At 39.9% G+C, this 22,388-nt stretch overlaps 1 protein-coding gene and 1 long non-coding RNA gene across 2 annotated transcripts; one reads left to right on the top strand and one right to left on the bottom strand.

Moving 5' to 3' along the window:
• Positions 1 to 1,248: 1,248 nt before the first annotated feature.
• LOC109524334 (uncharacterized) lies at positions 1,249 to 5,137 on the bottom strand. The gene is made up of 2 exons (XR_002169941.1): positions 4,865 to 5,137; positions 1,249 to 1,461 (listed from the first exon to the last, which is right to left on the bottom strand). It is a non-coding gene; the product is annotated as an uncharacterized LOC109524334 (long non-coding RNA).
• Positions 5,138 to 5,151: 14 nt separating this feature from the next.
• Positions 5,152 to 20,780, top strand: cstf2 (cleavage stimulation factor, 3' pre-RNA, subunit 2). The gene is made up of 13 exons (XM_019884050.1): positions 5,152 to 5,280; positions 5,484 to 5,562; positions 6,546 to 6,715; positions 6,812 to 6,948; positions 7,275 to 7,394; positions 7,471 to 7,593; positions 8,692 to 8,797; positions 16,195 to 16,294; positions 16,560 to 16,759; positions 17,860 to 17,984; positions 19,215 to 19,307; positions 19,540 to 19,690; positions 20,573 to 20,780. The coding sequence occupies exons 1-12, from the start codon at positions 5,190 to 5,192 to the stop codon at positions 19,660 to 19,662; spliced, it is 1,467 nt and encodes a 488-aa protein (XP_019739609.1). The 5' UTR covers positions 5,152 to 5,189; the 3' UTR covers positions 19,663 to 19,690; positions 20,573 to 20,780.
• Positions 20,781 to 22,388: the final 1,608 nt, after the last annotated feature.

The raw sequence follows: 22,388 nt of genomic DNA, 5'->3' as shown, positions 1-22,388 counted from the left end.
GGAGCCCTGTACCTCTGGACTGTGAGGCGGACGACCGCCCGCAGATAAATAACAAAACAAAATTACAAAAGGGTTTTTTTTCCCCAGCACTTTACTCAAGACTGCAAGGAGAATTGTAGAACGTCTGTTTGGACCATTGAGGCTGGATCTTTTGTTCTTCTGCAGCCGCTTTGCATTATGGGCAAATGCCTAGTAGTAATTTTTCAACCCTTTCTACTTCAACCATGAGGAATTCAAACTTGCACTACTCCCCCCATATGACTCCCTTTAATAATATTATTAAATGGTGTGTTAATTGTACACCTCAATTTATTATTTTTTGGGAAAGGAACTACTAAAATAATTTGCTGTAACATAAGGTTTAGGAATAAATACACCTCTATGATGGATGTATGCATACTTGAATTCCTTCCTATTATGTTATTCAATGTCCTCCACAGCCTTCATATATGAGGCTGTAATTTGGGTTTGGGAGCTGGAGTATAGTGTGGCTATAAGAAATGGACTGGAAGAAGAAATGCGATGGTTGCCAGCCAATTCATAGGGAATATATAGACAACTGTTCACACTCGCATTCAGACCTCCCTGCAATTTAGAGTCTTCAGTGAATTTAACAGGCATGTTTTGGGAATGTGGGCGGCAGCTAGAATACCCAGAGAAAACCTACATACCAAAATTGCATCCATCCACTGATGAATTATTGAATAAAATGGATGAAACACATTTCAAAAGACTTCTCACTGTACTGATGTATGTGAAAATGACGGCTTAGTGGTCACTTGTAATAAGACTGTAGCGTTTCATTATTCTCTTACATTTTCCTGACGAATGAGTGATTCTGATGAGGACACTAAAGGCACCTGAAAGTGACAACGACCGTTTAGCTATACAAGTGCGTTTCATAAATTGTGGTGTTCTTTGGGTTGTTTTTTGGGTCATGCATCTCATTTTTTAACATTCTTAATTGCCACACAAGTGTAAAAAGAACTTAACCACAGTCAAGCGTAAACGAAATATGCTTAAAAGTGAGACCCATATGATACTATGGAACCGTGGCGTTTTTTTGGAAAAAGTATGTGCACTATGGCTGCACGGTGCAGCATTTTCAGAAAACTGCTATGTGAAACGGTTTTCTTGTGGCATCTTGAGATATGAACATTGTTGTTTACATGGGGAATGTGTGCCCCCTTGTGGAGTTGCCCTCCTGGTGTAGGGGGTCATTCTTGGGGAATAATCAGACATGTCGTCTTTTGTTATAAATATGGAGAAGAAAAGCCCAAAACCATTAGGTGCACAATTTCAGAAGAAGAGGAGGAGAAATGAGCAAAGGAAAGGCAGGGATGAATGAGAGTTCACTTTACATATGGTACGTTTGTTGTCTGATACGGGTTCTTCTGACCTTCTTCTCCTTTTAACACCCCTTGTTGAGTGTACTGCTTCTCTTGCAATAAAGTGAAAGACCTAGAAGAAGGAAAACACACATTCACAGTCAGTCCTTTGATGCTTGTTGGACTGAGGTCTTGAGAGGTATAAGGTTATTTTTTCGACTTCTGAGGTGGATTTTTTTTTTCTGACGATATTGAAAATCCTACAGCCTCAAGCGGGACTTGACTTTTCAGGTTCTATTGAATTATGTACAATCGAATAGCTCACAAGAAACGTATAGTATAAGAGTAATATGAGGGTAATATGATTCATTAGATGGGCATTGATAGGCAGAATCAATAGGTTTGAAAAAAAAAAAAAAACGTGGGCTTTGACGGTTAGCCTGAATTTGGTTTGACAAATGTTCTCTTTTGATCTCTTTATTTGTGATCTGAGAGTTACACCAGCAGTCTTTCCAGGTTTGTTAAGAGACATGCAGCTTGTCTTTTTTCACATATGTTCGGCTTTACGGCACTCCTGCTTAGTTGCGCGATTTCTGTCATTAAACCAAGGCTCAGGTCTCGGTTTTAACTGCACAATTTTAATGGAGCCACCTAATCGAGTAAAAGTGAAGTGCTTTCATCCCCAAAAGTCCAAGTTACTTTCAGGTTTGTCTTAACTACCCCATACCTCCGCCACTCTTGCTTTCTCTTCACAATTACTGTCACCTCTGTAATAGCCACCACATAAATAAGTGGCAAAATGTCCATGGAAAACACTATTGTACAACATGGAACTATGACATTACTGGATCATATTGTCAATCAAATTATGTGCCCGAGCAATAGCTCGAGCTTGCCTTGAATTTTGATCCAGCTCATATACTGTACGAATCTGTCTTGTTTAATAACACCTGGGTGCTGTGTCTGAGCCTGCATTAATGTACAAGGCCTGTGTATATCTCTCGAGGTGCACTGTTGCATGCCACATGATAAACAGTTGCAGTTGATGTTTTTATTTTCCCATGCAGCTTCTATCACTGAACGCCCTTGATTATGCTCGTGGGCTTTGGTCAAAATGGTGACTGGTCCCTTTATTTGGAGACATACCTGTCAACTCATACGGTTTAGCCATAGTTCATACGGATTTTGTGGTGGATCTTATGTATATGGCCATATCGCACAAATCATACGGATTCTGAAAATTTCCGTTTTTTTTTTTTTTTTTCCCCCCTAACAGGTAGTTCCGTTTGCTTTTGCCCAGAATGGTGCTAGTCTACTCGAATGCTTTCATTTCCGGTAACTTTCCAGTAAATCACGTGGTTCCTAGTTGAAAACAGCAGAGTATTCATTGCATACTTCGGTAGTGTACAAGCAAGTTCTACAAGGAAACAAATATATCATTCATATTTTGTGGGTTTTTTTCTGCCGTTATTTTGACATAAAAATGCTTTGGTATTTTATAAGGATTTTTTGCTCTTTATAAGGATTTTTTTTGTAGTTTATACAGGTTGGTGCTCCGAAAAGTTGACAGGTATGTGGAGACCACATAAAGTATTTCTTTTCTCTCAAACCCAACATGAACAACAATAATAATGGCATGACCCCGAGGAGGGCTGGGCTAAATTTCCACCTCTGCTGATTACAAGCCAGCCCCATTTTGACTCAGCTGCTTCACAACACAACTGATCACCAATCAATTCCACACAATGGACCGGATTCTTATTTGAAATTATTGATAAGTGTAGTGCTGCAACTATTTTTGGAAACAAGTAGCCTACTGATTAATCGACTAATGTGTGTGTGCATGTGTGTGTGTGCATGTGTGTGTGTGTGTGTGTGGGGGGGGGGTTCCACGTACATATATGACACAAAAGAAGCAAACAACGTACTAGTCCTGTCACACCTTGAAAATTGAAAAAAGATTGCATTCCTGTTTCCTTAATTTTGTTCTGGCATACTGAGAATTAATGTCTTCCTTCAAAAGAAACTTGAAATAAAAAATATCAGATTATCAATATAGCCACCTGATTGCTTAACCTGGCCATAAGCACCAAAATAGGCAGTCTTTTACTTTCAGTCATGTCAGCCAACCCGCAAATTCTATAAGAAGACAACTTCGGACACATTACGACACCACATTGAACTTTGTTCGGATCTGGTTTTGTCATTGATATGCAATGTCCAGCTTCATGAAGAAATTAAAAGAACACTCAATGAAATATTTTCTCTGGGTACAGGTACTCTGATTTGCTCCCACATTCCAAAAATATGCATGCCAGGTTAATGGAACACACTAAATTGTCCCTAGTTGTGAGTGTGAGCGCGAATGGTTGTTGGTCTATGTGCACCCTGCGATTGACGGGCAAACAATTCAGGGTGTACTTCGCCTACTGCCCGAAGACAGCTGGGATAGGCTCCAGCACGCTTGCGATCCTCGTGAGGATAAGTGGATTAGAAAATGGATGGAGCAATGGATACCAAAACAAAATGTGCACATGAGGTGCAGGTATGGTATTTGTCCTCATGGGGGAGCCATATGTTGGAATAAATCTGATATTAAATGTGTGCGGCAGGGCCTTGCCTGGTGAGTTATGTTTGTATTTGCGAATGGAAGTGTAGTTGGCTCATGTATGAATATAATATGTGTTTCTTTCTTCTGTTATTCTTTGTTCGATAAAGCAACTGAAAGTGCACAAGCAGTTGCGCCTGTCCTTAATCTTGGGCCATTATATTTGAACTTGTGGTTGTAGGTCATATTAAATTAGCTAACACCGATACTTTACCTTAAATTGGCCATCATGGTACCTACATTCTTTTCTGCAGTAGAGACATTGCATTTTGCTGTTCTGTGTAAAACGACCCTGATCTTTGGTCTTTTTTATGTCTTGACACGTTCCTTCTGGCTCGCTGTCATCGTGCCAACTTATTTCTACATGGAGCAGTGCATGCTGCTGCAGTAACATTAGTTCATGTAGAAAAATGGTGATACGTGTATTGTTGTAATGGCAATTATGTGTATCTCTTCTCTTGAGATTGGAGGGAGATCTGTGACTACAGACTTTTCCGTCCTAACTTCTTAAGAGGCCATTCAAGGACTCATTTGCAAGTTAGGGTTACCCTGAGTGACAACACCAATTAATCTTTTTGGAACGCTCTAAATCGTCCTTAGGCGTGTTTGTGAGTGTGAATGAATGGTTGTTGCTCTATGTGTGCCCTACGATTGATTGCTGACACAGGTTAGGGGTTAGCGTTAAGCAATGGCACATCCGTAACAAAGCACATCCGTGACACAAATTAAAAGTTCATTTTAATTTGTATGAAAGTTCTTTCACACCGCACTTAGCAACGTAGCGTCGATCAATGTGTGACCCTGCAGGTTTAGGGAGAAGGCAATGATTGAAACACAGCCAAAAGCATGCTATCATCCAATGAAGCAATTATCAGTGGTAAAATATTACGGGCAGGGCACTGTGGTTTTAGTTGGGGCAATGTCTTACATGCTGGGTGTCCTGGGTTCAACCCCTGCTGAGATGGTCAACAGGGCCTTTGTTCAGTTCAATATCCAATTCACAGACAAAAAGAAAAAATATATGAATCTTTTCTAAAAGTAAGAAGGACTGTCTTGAGCGAAATATGGTGTCGGCCTCGGCCTAATTTTTATGTTATGTTGGGATATTTGCTTCATTTGAGTGTGAAACTCAAGTGAGGTTTGAGTCTATTTCCATTGTCACTAAACCATTTTCTCCAAATTTCCGAGACCGGAAACCGGAAATTGTCCCTTGCTACTTCTAGGTGTTTCATTCATTTTTGTCCCCCCGCAAAATGGCGAATCTTGCCGCTGCTGCTGCCGCCGCTGCCGCCGCGGCTGCGAATCGAGACCCGGCCGTCGACCGTTCATTACGCTCAGTGTTTGGTGAGTCTCATTATTTTTGCGGTTTGTAAAAGCTATGTTATATATACTATTGCGTTCGTGAAGGTCTATCTTAGCTAAATAGCTAATACAAGCAGTAGGCTCGTTCTCGCTTGTATTAGCAAAGAAGAAAACAAAACTTTTTTCACAAGGAAAAAAACGGACGCGTGGGCTCTCATCATCATTTGTACCGGTACATGTTTCAGTGGGAAATATTCCTTATGAAGCCACGGAAGAACAGTTAAAAGACATCTTCTCTGAAGTCGGACTTGTCGTTAGCTTCAGGTGAGTATCGTTAATCCATTGCCTTCTTTCGCCTTTGTTTATTAAATCATTTTTTCGATAAAGCACAATAGTGATTTAAGTGCGATATTACAAATTTTCACTATTTGAAACAACCCCCAGGTTTCGTCAACAAAAACCAAACCAACCAAAACAAAAAAAGGAAACATAGTTGAAAGCTAAACAACTTCAAATTCATTTGACTTGTATTAGTTCACCAAAATACTACAAGACTACAACTTAGAATGCTTTTGATAACTTCAAAAAAAAATACATATTGAACATTCTTAGCACTTGAGAAAAATTCCAAACGAAAAACATTTAACATTTTTACACACTAATGATTTTTCTATTTATATCCAGGACTTTACAAAAGTATTAGGGCGCCAGATGTCGGGCGCCTAGTGATTTGATCATGTCGCCTAGTGATTTGATCATGTCATACACAGTAAATGACGAGATGGACCTTATTGACGTTTGACTGCTTTGAGGAATGACCTCCTGTCTTGCAGAAAGCCAGAGGTGGCAATATTTAATGTCATGTTCCCGTTGTGACTCTATCTGTTTGAACCATAAAAGTTTAGTGTATTATAAGTGACTATACAAATATTCCAACACAAGCATCTGCCTATTAGATGGGACGAGTGATCCAAATGATCAGCCTGCGACACACACAATACATCTGTTTCATCGTTTTAAGATGGCGCTTGCTTGATTGGTTGGAGACCCAACGGGCCATATACTTTTTGTGTTTTACACCAGTAGTATCGTAGTACATTATTTATAATTCCACATGGAACCGGGGGGGTTCAGTGGGAAAAGAGGATTTGAGATACGAGTACATTGAGTTATGAGCGTGTTCATGGAGCGAATTAAATTTGTATTACAAGGCACCACTGTATTTGTATACAAGACTATTTTCTACCATATTTCCCCTTTAATATAAACCTGTTAATGCTGATTGTCATGACTGTTTTTGCTTTCAGGTTAGTGTATGACAGGGAGACGGGCAAACCAAAGGGTTATGGCTTCTGTGAGTATCAAGACCAGGAGACTGCGCTCAGTGCTATGCGCAACCTCAATGGCAGAGAGTTTAATGGTCGCGCCCTACGTGTTGACAACGCCGCCAGTGAGAAAAACAAGGAAGAGCTTAAAAGTATGCACTTTAAAAATGTCACCTATGATAGGTGGTACAACGGCTCTGTTCTGTGAGGTGACTGTGAAGTGATTGTGTCGATATGTATGGGAACAGGTTTGGGAACAGGAGCCCCCATCATAGAGTCACCATTTGGGGACAGTGTGTCACCAGAGGAGGCACCTGAGTCCATCAGCCGGGCTGTGGCCAGTCTGCCACCTGAACAGATGTTTGAACTCATGAAACAGATGAAGGTGGGCTGTATCTTCTCTCATCCGTGAGTGTGATTGACAGGACTCGGTATTTAAAAACAAACAAAATAAACATCAAGGTACCACTGTAGCCTTTGTGTTCAACTAAACCGGCACATATTTCACATTGACTACATAAATTTATGGGTGAATTAAGATGACATCATCATTATATCGGGTATTTTTTGTAACATTTGTTTCATGGTGTGCTGTGAATTACCGTATGTAAAAATGTGCTTTAGCTCATTGAAGGTTGGAAAAACAGCTCTATAACATGTAGTCGAAATGATGTTATAACTCTTTTAAGAATGTGTTTCCTTCCTGTGTAGCTGTGTGTCCAAAACAGTCCGCAAGAGGCAAGGAACATGCTGCTCCAGAACCCTCAGTTGGCCTATGCCTTGCTGCAGGCCCAGGTGGTCATGCGCATTGTGGATCCGGAGATTGCCCTGGTCAGTGACCGACCCGCCGCAAGTCTACCCATGCTACTGATCTGTGTAGTTATTAACAAATGTCCCACTTTGACAGAAAATGCTTCACCGCCAAAACACAACTCAGCCACTCATCTCAAGCGGACAAGGGGGAGGAGCTCCACCAGTTAATCCACCGCCCGCCTTGGCCAACATGGCAGCCCCACAGCAACAGCCTGTGGTAGGCAGAACACTGATGTTAACTGTTCTGTTTTGTTCATATGTTCAATATCTCTGTGCCCGAATGCTTATTTTCTCTTCATTCTGGCATGTCTAATCACTATTGAATACCTGAAATGGTTACAATTGAGCCAGATGAATTTCCTCATTTCATTATTACCCGCATGCTCAGGACTATATAATTGAATGCGATGCTGAAATAATTAATACATCATTATACTGGCAAGGAGTGGTAGTAACTACAATTTACAACTAGAAAGCGCTAATTATATTATTACTTGAGTGATTAGTATTTTTGTCATACAGTAAATCCCCCTCCATCACGGGATTTACGTTACAGAACAGCCCCGTGATAAGTGAAAGCCGCGATATAGAAATACAGTACATCCTACGCATGTTATTATTGCATTTACGGTACGTTTAAAATGATACAAACACATTTAAACATGTATAAGGTACTAAGAGAGAGCAAGATCAATCTATAGCAAATATTGTACAAACAATGCAACAATGTCTACTCATGATGACGATGATGATGATGATGATGATTATGATGTCATAACCCACCCTCAGGCATGTGTCTTGCTACATGGTGGCTCGTCAGTCACTAGTACTTCAGTATGAATTATTGGACAAGAAGTCACAAAGCACTGTGCAGGTAGCAGTGCAATTATAACCGTATTATCACAGTTTATTTTCACAGCAAGGCAGTGGCGCTTATTGACAGTATATCCCCACTACTGCAATAATTTGGGGGTTAAAAATATATATTTTTTCCCTTTTCAGTGCAATTATAATGAGCGTCAATTATTTGCAGATTTCTGCAACTCATGGGCCAGCTCAGTCGCTATCCTCTATCCACTGTAATCTTACTGTAAGTTCATTTATTGTAAGCTACTCTTTTGATCGGCGCCATGTGCCGATTTCGTATTTTATAGCTAGCTGGATAAATACTCTACCTTTTCATCTTTTGAGGGAATTTATGGAAACTGCTGTTATTGTAGGTTCTGACTCACCAACCCCACATTGTGACCCCTTCTTAAAACTACCATATTTGATCATTAATCTTTTTTTTTTTCCCTTCTTGTTTTGTGATCAGGCTGGGATGCACGTCAATGGAGCACCTCCCATGATGCAGCCTCCCAACATTGGTGTTGTGCCTGGACCTGGACCAGTGCCGGCCCCAGGACCCGCCGGCCCTCCAGGTAGTGATCCAAAGAATCAATTATTGTTTCACAACAAACAAATGTGCCTTGCTTCTTCAATTAAGTTGGGCCACTTGCTTTCCAGCTGTCGCTTGTTTAATGTCATATCATCTGAATTGACTTGACACTTCAAATTCATACGGAGAGGGTCCCTGTAACTGTAATTTTTATTTTTTTAACGTTTTAAAAGATTTTGTTTCTTCACCCTTTTCGCTGGGGTTTGCAAATGTGAACTTTTTATGGCATTGGGTCACCGACAACCAATCGGTGTCGAATGTACATAGTTTGTCACACACAGCAGCAGCACAAGTGCAGACACTCACAGCATGGTGAAATGAGCATTCTGGGACAAAATCGGACAATATAATCATGGCGGTCTGTGGGACCGAGAGGTATAAAACACAGCCAACTTCCAGTACCAGCTGAGGCCAAGCTAAAAAGGAACAGCTTGAAGAATGGGGAGTGGGAAAGTGGATGTATCTAAGTGAGTGAACTGAATTGCTTACAGCTGTTGAAATGCCAATCAGAATTTAGTGGCCAAAGTAATAACAGAAAAAAAATACCCAAACACCGATTACCAGATTGACTAGCAATGTTCAAACTTTTTTTTCTGTTAGAGGAGGAGGAGGAGGAGATCCTACTATTCTCTGTGTACTTCCCTCGCAAACAAAAACATGCTCGATACTTGGAGCCACACGTTATTTCGTGTTTGGTCTGAACACAAGCATATTGACCATATAAACGGAATTATCCATCCATCCATCCATTTTCAACACCGCCTTTCCTATTCAGGCATGCCGTGTGCTGCTGACTTCGGGTGAAAGGCGGACTAAAATCAGTCACAGGACACATCAAACATACTTCAATATACTGAAAGTTGCATCTTAACAGGCATGTGAGAGGATTGATCACGTGGATGCAGTTCACTTTGAAAAACGTTCTATGAGCCTTGCATGCCGTTTACTTTGGGGGAGTAGAACGGCCACAAGAAGGCGGGATAAGTATTGATGACTGGTATTGCTAGCCTTCGTGAGTATTTGATACCTTCAAATAAGGCTGGCAAACGTCCCGATCTTCGTCCATCCCTAGTAATGTAGAGAAAACGTGGAATAACTATTCAGTAGAATATCCCATATCAGTGGTTGTCCATCCTTTTACCTCAATACCACCTAAAAGGAAGAAAAATCATCAATAGATGTCATATTTCAACGTAGTTCATATGTTTAAAGGGAGTAGGAAGAAATTCAAAAACTTAGCAAGTCCTTCCCCCTTGTTCTCTATATATTTCTCATGTTAAATTATTACACTAGTACAATCTTTCTATTCAAAAAGGATCCCAAAGTAGAAAGAAAAACAAACAAAACTCTCTTCTCAACACAAATGTAAGTGTGGCTGTGATGACCAGGACTGGCTCAGAAATACACTGGCTCTTTGGAAAATTAAAATATATACCCGATGGCCACCCATCAGCTCCAAACCTTCTTTGCTCTGCTGTGCCAAATGGCTGGGGAAATGCAGTGCACTGCAGTACGCCAAGCGCACCTCCTTGTTAAAACCTGAACACATTCCCCCCACTTTTTTTTTTTTTTTTAAATCAGTCTGCTCTAGCTATAGAATTCTTGCTTCCCTTAATATTTACTTCACAATTATTGATAAATGTACTACTACCTTTTAAATGAGTTCCAGTACTTTTATTCAATCATGTTTGTTTAAATGGTGAGGGAGGGTAATTTCTGGATTAAACTATAGAAGAATCGATTTTTCTTGCAGGTGGGGTGGGATTTGGTATTTGTATATTTTCTCTTTTCAAACTAGATTTTGAAAGTTTGGGAGTCTTGCTGAAGCTCATCTGGTGAATGCTTTGCACATGTCATTCCTCATTGAGATCCCTAGGAGGCACCACCCCCATTAATAATAGTGCCACTGTTCTTGTCACACCACCACAATATGCTCAATGCCCCCGTGGAGTTCATCTCATCTCCTGCACGCCTCCCCCATGCTTTTTTTTAAAGTGCCGCTTTGCTCTCTTGAGTCTTGTCTCCTGTTCTTTTCCACCTTTAATGCTGGCTCAGGAAACCTCCAGCATTCTCCCACAGGATCTGCCCAAGCTGCTCTCGAACGGCCTCAAGGTATCACCACCCCCTCCCTCAGTCAGTACTACAGTCAGGTTTGGAGTGGAGAATGCTCAACAGCGAAAACTTTTTTGTGGCGTGAGGTTGCATTCCCGCAAACATCAGTCAAAGCAAGGGCGGGCAAATTTTGTGCTCAAGGATCACACTTAATTTGTAAAATAGACAGATGGGCTATGTCACTTGTAGATGATGTTGAAAAAAATGGTAATGTGTATGTAAAATAGTTTATTTTGGTGTTAAAATTATTTATTTATTAGTAATTAAAAGTATTTTATAAAAAGTAATATATGGACTAGCTGTAGAAGTGTTTTTTAATGTCTTTTATTTACACTTAGATAAACCACTTATTTAACAAAACAAATGTAAATGTTAAATGTAGCTGTGCAATGACAATTGATTGTCAGTTTAGTGATTCTTAAATTAATCTATTTCTGGTAATCGAATCATTTAGATGTCTTTTTAAATATGAAATTTTACCAATGGCCAAAATTGTCCCTTCTCAACAGTAAATATAATCTGGTTCCTGTTGTCCTCCATGAATGATTATATTTTTGTTGAATCAAAATAAAACAATTGCTTTTACTTTGGAAAATCAATGATTGACATATAACTGTTTATTTTTGCATTTTGGTTGCCCCCTGAGAGGGATAAAAATGGGTGGATTGTGCTGCTTTGTTCATATTCCACAAATGCAATATTAATCTAGTTTAGGTGCATAGAACATATTCTTGTGAAGAAAAATTTGGACTTGACTCCCCCTTAAAAGAATATGAGCCACCACTGAACTACAGGCACACAAGTGCACTGTGGGACTTGTTGAGAAAGTATCAGGAGCTGTAACACAATTAGAGTTGAGAATCTGGGCAAGGCACTTGGCACAATGATGGCATTTCTCTCATGTCGTGGGTGAGGAACCTCACGGTGATGCCAAAGAGCTGGGGAGAGATCAAGTGCAGGATATCGAGGTTGTCATTTGTTTTCGGGGACCTTTTGCCTTTTCTCAAGACTTCCCACATTTGTCCACCTACCATGTCCCTCAAATGACCCATTTTGGTGCAAGATGAGAGTAAAGCTACAATATTGCTCAAACATATCAGTGAGACTTGGATAAGTTTAGATGATTTCCGACTCAGCTTACATAGTGGTTGTTCAAAGAATACTTCTCTGGGCTTCTCTTCAATCCAGCCCCATTATTCAAACAGAAAGCATGTCTCTGACTCAGAACACACTCAATGGTTCAGTTAGTCACGACTAAACCAGTCAAGACATTTATGTCATTCCGCAAAGGATATATTTTCCATTACGCTGCAAAGTATAGAGTAAAGAAAAAAACATTTTGTGGAGGGACCTGATCAATTATGGTGCGACTGTTCAAATAGTTTGTGCCATTGAAGATGGTGCACTTAACTTCTTCATCAGTCCTTTTTTAATAGTGGTGCCTTGACTTGAGAAACGTTTAATTTGTTCTCTGACCACACCGTTAACTCAAAACACTTATATCCCAAATCAATCTCTCAAAACAATTTTTTTTCCTATTGAGATGAACGCCCCTAATCCCCCCAGCCCCCCCCCATGTTGTTTTTTTAGTAATAAAAATAGCACACTCTAATATTGTACTTTGAGTAATAGTGCAATCCCATAGAATGTGTTTTCTCATTTTTGCTTAAATTCAATGGACATCGTGCTGCTGCTTCTGGTACACGTCTTGCCCGCCTGGAGGCGGTGTAAAACTGACTTATACATTTAGGTGGTCAGAATTCGCCAGTAAGATGCAATAAGTCTTCCTTTGTAGAGAATAAAAAAAAAATATACAAACAGATGTTATTGTGACAGGCCAACCAACAAATGCAGAACAGACCTCTTCCAAGGCAGAAAAATCTTAATTGGATTAATAGCCTCCTACATATTTATGAATTCCATCAATACAAGAAATACATTGTTCATTGTGAAATTAACATTATTTCCATATCTTCACCTTGACTCAAATTTGTGCCAAAATAAAATGGATTCTTCCTTCCATTGCTGGATTTGTTTAATAAGTATTGAACGTATTTGGCATGATTTGGGGTTTTTATAAAGGCTGCAAATGTGTCCCTAAACCTTGTAACAAACAGGTGTGCTTTTGTTGTTCAAAGCTATCTCACTGAGTGACAACATGGCGGCGCCTGCTGTCTCTTCTTGACAGCCTGCCGCTGTTTATAACATCCATGTCAGGAAAGTTGTAATTAATCTTAAAAAGCAACCTAACACTGACACACCCATCGCTTCACATTTGCTTGCATACCTCTGGCAGCAATGTTCCATCACTCAATAATACAAGCCTTGTCTTAGCAAGCGGTGTTTCAACCATAATTGCTCTGTTTCTTCATTTGTGTGTGTTGTGTTATGTTGTGACATCAGGCTGCTTGCTGTGCTTTTCCAAGCCCAATTGTTCCTCCCCCTCTCTCTGCTTTGAATCTACCTGTCATGCTGACTGATGCCACTCTTAATAGACAGCAAATAGAAAAAAATCCCCATACTTTGTTTTGTTCACGCGTTATGACCGCCAATGATTCGAAATGGCCACTAAATTCCATGCGTCAAAATCTGCCTCATGAATGCGTGCATTGTTCTTTTTACAATAGGGAAAACCATTGCTGGTAAAAAACCTGATGCTTCATTCTTCTCCTGGTCATGTGATCTCCTTATAGGAATTTCCCGTAAAATGTTGCTCAACCTAGACCTGACCAACTGCGTCGGGCCCTTATCACACTTCCGCCACACATTTTATCACCTCGTGACCTGTTTCCAGAGTTGCAGAGTCCATTATTTTTGCTCGCTTGCATAAGGACAATCTGACAAGTTCTTCCTGGAACTCTTTTAATAATGTTGTTTTATGTTTGTGGCGTTGATTACCTGCCGCATAAGCAGTAGGGTTTGTACTAGTGGTTCTACTTGTTTGTAAAAGTTGACTGCTTGACTTACCGACTACACATCGATGTTTAAAGGAGACTTGTGTCAAAAATGTGTTCACGAGCGTTCTGGATTTGGTCTTGTGACGCTTGAAATGTCGGCTAGAAGGCGCTAATGTCAATTTCAGTTGACTGCAGAGAGCGATGTAAAATAGCTCAAAGCGGGTGGATTAATCTGCTTCGTGACTATTCCACAAATATAATACTCTTCCAAATACTGTTTAGACTCCGGGGAGCACATAGACTTTCAACTCGCCCGTCTGGGGCCGTTGGCAACGTTGTAACGTTCTATGGCGCAGCAAAATAGCCAATAATGTGTGGGCGACACCTGTGTGATAACCACATTCATATCACAGCACGCACCAACATTACGACACACAGGTTGCTTTTCGACACTTGTGTTGTACTATTCAACAAGCGTGTGGAAATATTTTACGTAAGAGCGGTGGCATGGTCACTTACAAAACCTGTAAGTCTCTCCACAAATGTTTTAAAAAGCGCAAATGAAATAGAAACAGAGAAATGGTTAATTGTTTTGGAGCTTGGTTATGACGTTCCGTCTTCCAACATGCTGTGTTATGACAAACACGATGTTACCGGACAGCTCGTCAAAGAGAAATACATGCGCAGGGGCGCACAATGTTATTTAGTAACCATAATTAAATTAACAAACCTTTGAAATGTTCAACAGCTATACCATAAAATGAGCATTTAAACTGCGTGGCTCAGCTGATTCATTGTGTCTGCTCCCCTTTCTGCTTTCACATACTCTTTTCTCATCTTGAGTTAAACAGGTGAGGCAAGGCAACTTTGGGAATCATATTTGCGGCTTGCAAGCACATACCTCAAGTCAAACCTTTCAAACGTCACTGCTTTTGCAACACATTGTCTTTGGCAATGTTCAGCGCAATTGACTCCATGATTGTCTTCCACCAGGCTCCGTTCTTGTCATCCAGAATATAATATGAAAATGATCCTGCTTATGTTTTCTCTTTCTCAATCATGAGTCACTACAGGGGTTGAAAGTGGATTAATTCCAAAGTCACTAATTAGGCAACACCTATAGCTTTTTGTAAACCCAGTTCACTCTGTTCATAGCCACGTGGTTCATGCAAGCAGTGCACGTCAGTGGAAAAATGCTTTGAACTACACAAGTCACAAAAAATTCACAAAGAAAAAACAGTCAAAAATTGAATTAATCGATGAAAATCAACTCATCGCCCATCCCTACGTAGCTGCCATGTGATAAACGTGGGTTCAATTTTTAGTGCTAGTTTCAACTATGGAGAAAATTGAAGCGGAATTCAAAAAAACAAAAACATAAAGCTCTGGAAAGTGTGTATTTTAACAGAATGGTCCTTTGGGATAAAAGTGACCCGATTCAGGAGGTTTTTTTTCGAGGTATGAGCCGTTACTTGGGCAATTTCTCATTCACAATAAGCAGCAGGTCGGCAAATATTGAACAATTCATCAAAAAGGTGGTTTCAAGCAGTTTAATGTCACTCCCGGTTGACGTTTACTGTCGAAGGAAAGGTACGCAAAGAGAAATGCACGTGTATTTAAAATGAACACCTCTCATTGAGCTGGGACAGTTCGCTTAGTTTAATGCTTACATACAATGCAAAACACCGATCTCATGCTAACGATTAAAGCTTTTTAGAAGGAACTAAAAACAGAAAATATGACAATACCGACAGGCATATATTGTTTATCCTGTTTGAAAAATGACTAATATTACCGCATCTAACAGGTTCACATACAATCATAGTACAAGTTCTATTCGTCTTTTTTTGCATCTGCTTTGACTGTATTACATTGCCCCCAATGGCCAAGGCAGGCACACCAGAAGGAGCAGCACAAGGAGTTGGATTGCAGCATTAAATCATGATGCACAAAGGGTTTACTTCTTTTCATTCTATTTAGTGATACACGTATCCTATGTTTTTGACTATTATAGATACAGTATATCTTATCAAAAAACACAGACAAAAATGCATTTCCAGTCCAAGAAAGGTGACTTGAGATACGACTGTTTTGAGTCACGAGCGTGCTCATTAAATCTCAAGGCACCGATGTACTCTAATAAAAAGAGAAGAGATAAAAATGTGTTTTTTTTTTTGGAAAACTACAAGAGCACCATTGGACTCTATATTTTGCCTCATTTACTTCTAGACTCGATTAATCAACAATCAATGCTACACAATCCTCACAATTTTGAACGAGGTAGTGACATGTTTTGGCCGGCCAGTTTCTTGTCTCGTGTTGTGTCATTGTGTTTTTTATGCCTGTTTTCATCTTGTTTGTTCTCCCTTAGGAGGGGGCGGCATACCCCCGAGAGGCCTGCTTGGCGACGGGCCCAACGATCCCCGAGGGGGCAGCCTGCTGTCGGTCACGGGAGACACCATTGACCCCAAGTGAGTATACGACGCATTAAGCGGCGCACCGAGCGACCACGGAACAATTTATAAAGTGTGCGTGCTTTCATAACTAGTTTTCCCGAGTTGGCCGCCCTATGTCATTCCCTGATAAGAATGCCAGGGGTGGCCTTTTTAATCTTTTGTTGTTGTTGTTGTTGCAGTGATTTCACCACTAGGGTCAGTTGCCTTCTGCTAGTTGTTTGCGATTGTCTGCCTCTGTCTAGTCCAGCCAAGCACTTAACCAATCAAAACTTCTGTTTAGCCGAGGCTACATGGGAGCACCTCCACCCCACGCCCAGCCGCCGGTGCACATGGGCCCGATGGGAGGCGTCCCACCACCGGATATGCGAGGCCCCCCCATGGATCTGAGAGGGCCGCCGATGGGCGAACCACGAAACATGATGGGTGACCCCAGGGGGCCTCCTATGCTGGAGCAGCGCGGACCCCCGATGGAAACCAGAGGTCAGCTGAAGCGTCCGTGTTGCACTCGAGTCAAGAAAATATTCACATCACTTGACTCTTTCACCATGTTACTGCCCTACTGCAAAACGTATTAAAAGTAATTTACTTCGGCAGAATTCTGCAAGCAACACTCCATAATGAAAAACACCTTTTGGTTTATTTGCCCCAAATTTATTGATAATTGAAAAAAGTTGTCTTCCTCATTTTTTAAAAATTTGTGATAAATGTGTAAACATTTCAAAACCTTTTCAGTTATTATGGGGGGGGGGGGATATTTGAAGAATGAATCATGAATTCAGTCCAATTTAGAGTCAGGCTGTAACATGACAATGTGCAAAGTGGTGTGTTTTTACGGATGCTTTTTAAAAATTTTGAGAGTAAAATTACTTTGATAGGCGCAAGATCAATGAACAGGTCTATTTAAAAAAAAATCATCTATAAGACACATTAAATAGTTAATTCTAATTGTACCAATTGTTATTTTGATAGATTTTACACTATAATGATAGCTTCAGACCAGTCAAAAACAACAGGTAGTGCCACACGTCTTTAGTTCGCGGTGCAACTACACAGGGGTTGCTTCGAGTGGAGAAGAAGGCACCATCAGACAGATGTGGTGAGGGCAGAGTGTATGCGTTGCTTGGCAAGGTGCCTCGGATTAAAAATGTTGTATAAACTCTCCAAGCAAAAGGATCATCCATTCCCTTTTTTGCTGCTTGTCTCCTCTTCCTCTTCCCACCATCTTTTGCAACAATAAAAGAGTGATTGATCGAGTCAAGGTGTGCTCTACTTCTCGTCGAAACCAGCGGCAAATGTTTTCATGTTTATTTCCTCGTAAGCTGCTACGTCAGCATTTCCAAGTATGGCCATGTTAGCCACCGGGGCGCTGTCATCTTTTCGCTCTGCTGGATGGACCTTTCACACTGAGCGAGTGTGGTGTAAGAAGGACTCAAGTGTTGACACCTTAACATGCCGAGAAAGCACCAGGAAGACTCATTTTCTGTATTGTTCCAAAAGTATGCTAGTAAATTCTTGTTTTTTTCACTTAACATTACTCGCGATTCATGTTTGTTTGTGTTTCCCACATCTTCTTCCTGCAGGCCGCGATCCCAGAGCGATGGACGCCCGCGGTCCCGTGGCAGGCCAAAGGGTTCCCATGGCGGGAGGAATGCAAGGCCCCATCCCCCACAACATGGGCCCCAACGCACCCCTGGTTGCACGGCCGGTAAATGTCTGTTTTGCCATCTTTCCTTTGTTTATTTTCTCTGGGTTTTATCTGTGAGAGTCATCAGGTGCAAGGCTGGAGTATTCTTCTGTGTTGTTTGTCTAATGAGTCACCGTGACAGGAATGGTGAACTCGACTAGCCAGCTTGCAACCATTAGGATGCTTTCCAAGTGTTTCTTTGAAATACCAGACAATTCATTCAGTCATTTGCATCATGTATAACTCACTGTAATGAATGAACCGACGATTTCAATTGGGAAAAAAATGCAAATGTGTTAATGTATGTTTAAAATTATTTTACCAGTATTTTTTTTATATGAATCATTTTCAAAAAGAATTGAAGCAGTTGTTCAGTGAGATACCAACAAATCCCAAAAAGCATTTTTACTCAACAAATGTGAACATTTTTTTAAATTAAGGCATATTTAAATGTGTATGTCAAATGTTATTTTTAATGAATAGACAGTACATGCTTTTACAGTTATGATTTATAGTTATTTCTTATTTTTAAACTAGCAAAAAAGTGTTTAATATGTGAAATAATTTTAATACTTAAATAACACATCATCATTTTAATGTTTTGTTTAAAAATTGTTAGTAAATCTTTTTTTAGTTAAATAACTCAATGTAGATGTCTCTAAAAATTCGTCCTGTTTTTCCCACGCATGACAGTTCCTCATTCTTTACACGTAGTCCTTTTTTTCTTAATCGTGGAACGTGAAGTCACACACAAATCCTCTTGTCGCGTTCTCCCAGCTACGGATATGATCTCGCACTTTCACCATTAATGCTTTCTCGTCTCCTTTCTTCCCGGGAGCGTGATTTAAGCGGGTGACCGGCTTGCATTCACCGCTTCACTCGACCTCTGATTGGTTATCCTCTCGCTTTGTCCTGTATGTTCCGTTTTCTGAATGGTTCTTTTCTCCTCCCCGCGTGTGCTTTCTTCTTCTGATTGGATTTCCTCACTGCAGTTTTTTTGTTCGTCTTTTATTTGTTGACAAAATTGTCAACCAATTTAGTTATTGTATCAAGGAATGACTTCTATTTTTGTTTTTGTTTTGTTTTCATCTGAAAAAAATTATTTGTGACAAAATGAAAGAAGAAGGTTTTTCATCAATGAAATGAACACTGGCTTGGTTGACCCTCCAAAGTGAACTGCGTGTGTCCAGCCTGCATAATCATGACTCTGCTGATCAGCACTGCAAATGCCCGCCGTGTTTTTCTCCACAGGGTCCCGTTATTTCAGGAGTTCCTCCTCCGGGAGGAGGAGGCGGTGGCTTCAGTCCGGCCCAGAACCAAGTTTCCACACAAGACCAAGAGAAGGTGAGTGTCACTTAGGGATCGTCTTCCTGCCCCAAAATGAAAGTCAGGTGGTACCGTTGTCATTTTTGCTTGTTGTACATTGTCTTTTTCCTGAAATCACGTATTATCCTGAAAGACAGCGTTTCCAAGTTTTAAAAGCACTTGTATAACGTTAATGTAAGCTTTGGAGGCAGGGCACCACATTGTGCCGCCACATCCTCTTGATGCCCCGCTTTTGTGTCCCCATTTGCAGGCTGCCCTGATCATGCAAGTTCTACAGCTGACCCCGGAACAGATCGCCATGCTGCCCCCCGAGCAGAGGCAGAGCATCCTCATCCTCAAAGAGCAGATCCAGAAAACCACCGGCGCACCTTGATCGACACCCGGATGCCGTGCAGGGGCAGGTAGGTGCTTCACTGGGCTCGTCGCCCCAAAGCGGGCTCAAACACGGCCCCGCACTCAACTCCAGCCGCATATCCCATCACCTTACCTGGTTCACTGGGCACAATCATACCATTTTGATCAAAGAAAACATGACTTTTTCCCCTCACTCAAATACATTACGCCTTTATTCTTGTAAAACTGTTAATTCCAGCTTTTGTCTTTTAAAAGTCACATTGCACCATCATATTCTACAATTATATTCTCATCTGACTTTATTCTTATAAAATTATCAGAATTCTTGGATGATGTACTTATTAGATTTTATCTAACATTAGAATACTTTTTACAGAATCTGCTTTTTTGTTTAATTCTTGCAAAATTATATTTTTCTTTCACCAAAAAATTAAAAAGCAATTTTAGTTCCCCCAATTTTTTTTCTTATACTCGGCAAATTTATTCTACTCTTGCAAGTCTTTTTTTTTTAAGAACTTTATTCTTCAAAAATTGACACTGACCTTATACTACACAAAGTTTGTCCGTTAGCATGGCTTTTTTTTTATAGTAAAATTACTTTTCATTGTACATTTTTAAATTTTGTCAATAAATTGACTATTTTCTCAGAGATGAAAAATGTAATTTTTAATTTTTTCTTACATACCGTGACATTGTTTTAATATTGAATCCCGTAATACACAAGTATCTTGCTTGTAGAAATTTTATTTTTCATAATTTGGATGAGTGTAGCTTGCAGCTACAAAAAACATCCGCTGAAGAAATGTAAACATTCTATAAGAACCCATTACTATTATTTGTATACCGGTAATCAGATCGGAACTGGCTCTCTGCAAAGTATTCTCCCCTGTGTTCAAGGATAGATAATACCGACTTTCTTCTTCTTTTAGGAATGACAGTCTGACCTTAGTCAAGTTTGCCTCATCATTAGTTTGGATGCTTGTATAGTGTTATTTTTTTCCATGTCTTTTTTTATGCAGTCCCACCAAAAAAGTGTGAAAACAAACATCACCACATCATCCTTTATTTTTCCCCACGTTTCATCAATAAAACAAAACTACGAAAACATGAGCACTTATTCTTTATTTACCAGACACATAAAGACAATAGTGGACAATTAGCACTTGAGTTCTTAATTAAATGGAGTTTAAACATAACTGTCATTGGCTTCAAGGAATGATTAACCACAGGCCACATGATTTGTTTTTCCCAGGTGCGCTTCTTCCTTCTTCCCTCTATGAATACTTTGGATCAAGATCATAGAAATAGTTAACTTTTCTTTTGATGGCGGCACGGACACCCGCAGCGGCTCCTCTTGTTTTATGTTGAGAGGGAAGAAATTTCATCTGTGCTGTATGTCACACATACAGCACATTTGACAATAAAGTTGTATTCAATTCAATTCAAGAACTGCATAAGGACATTTTGATCACACTCAACAGTGAATCATTGGTTTTGTTTAGTGTTAACCACCAAGTCTAATCATGAATCAACAACTCATGAAAAGGCAGGGCTTTTCATATTTACAAAAAAAAAACAAAGTGCCTAAGTTTATATTTACACAGCTCTGAACATATGTCAAAATACTAAAATAGGACATTTTGAAAACACAGGTAACTACTCTGATGTAAAATACATGATAAATGCAATGTACAATACAAAATGTAAACAAAGGAACAATTGCAACATTTGGTGTGAAAGCGCTCATTGCAAAAAGCAAAAATGAAGCTCAGGGCCCAAAATGGCTCTTGGGGAAATTCTTCAATGGGGTTTCGTATTTCATTGATCAACAAAGAGGCATACCAAAAAGGTGTGTGTGTGTGTGTGTGTGGTTTGTGTGGTGTGTGTGGTGTGTGTGTGTGTGTGTGTGTGTGTGTGTGTGTGTGTGTGTGTGTGTGTGTGTGTGGTGTGTGTGGTGTGTGTGTGTGTTGTGTGCGTGCACGTGTGTGCGTGCGCGTGTGTGTGTGCGTGCGCGCGCGTGCACAATTTGTATAATAACATTGGGGAAGATACGTTTTAAATTAGGTCAGACGGCAGATTTTAACAAATTTTGGAGTGCCGAATCCAAAAGTGATCTAATTTTCTTGAGTTTTTAAGCTTAGGAATTCTTCGTTTTCTTGGGAAAAAAAAACCCTGAAATAAATGTGAATGTATGGAAATAAAACACAAAGATGGAATAGTTACAAGCTTTGAAAATTTTAAAAAAGCAGCATAAAACAAACAAGAATTTACAACCCATGGTTACAAGGTTAAAAAGAAGTTAGCACTAATCCTCTTATTTCCTACTATGCTAGCTTTCTGTTTGTCGATATTGATAGTACTGACCTACTGTCAGCTGCACACACCTCTCACTGCACTTTCTCAGTTGTGATGAGTTGTCACGTAGCTTTAAATGAGTCCATTCCTGGTCAACTCGTCTTACTAGAACAAGTCATACTTTTTGAATTGGCATAAAAATGTAACTCAACAAAATTGTTTTTCAAATTGTTCCCCAATTTAAGATATTGCTTTTTTTCTTGTAATGTATTACTTTTTTTCACAGATTTTATTAGTCTTATTTAAAGTAATTTTTTTCCCCCTTGTCATGTTGTGACTTTTTTGAAAATATTTCTTTGTCCTTATTGTGGCGGTCCTTTTTAAATCACATCTTTTATTTTCAGACTGTGAATTGTGATTCTTTTTTTCTTGAAGAATGAATTTTTACAC

This window comes from Hippocampus comes, unplaced genomic scaffold (genome assembly GCF_001891065.2).
Source record: "Hippocampus comes isolate QL1 unplaced genomic scaffold, H_comes_QL1_v1.1 scaffold156, whole genome shotgun sequence".
Classification (NCBI taxonomy): Eukaryota; Metazoa; Chordata; class Actinopteri; order Syngnathiformes; family Syngnathidae; genus Hippocampus; species Hippocampus comes.
Note: the sequence above shows the minus strand (reverse complement) of the source record. Positions and strands in the feature narration are given on the sequence as shown.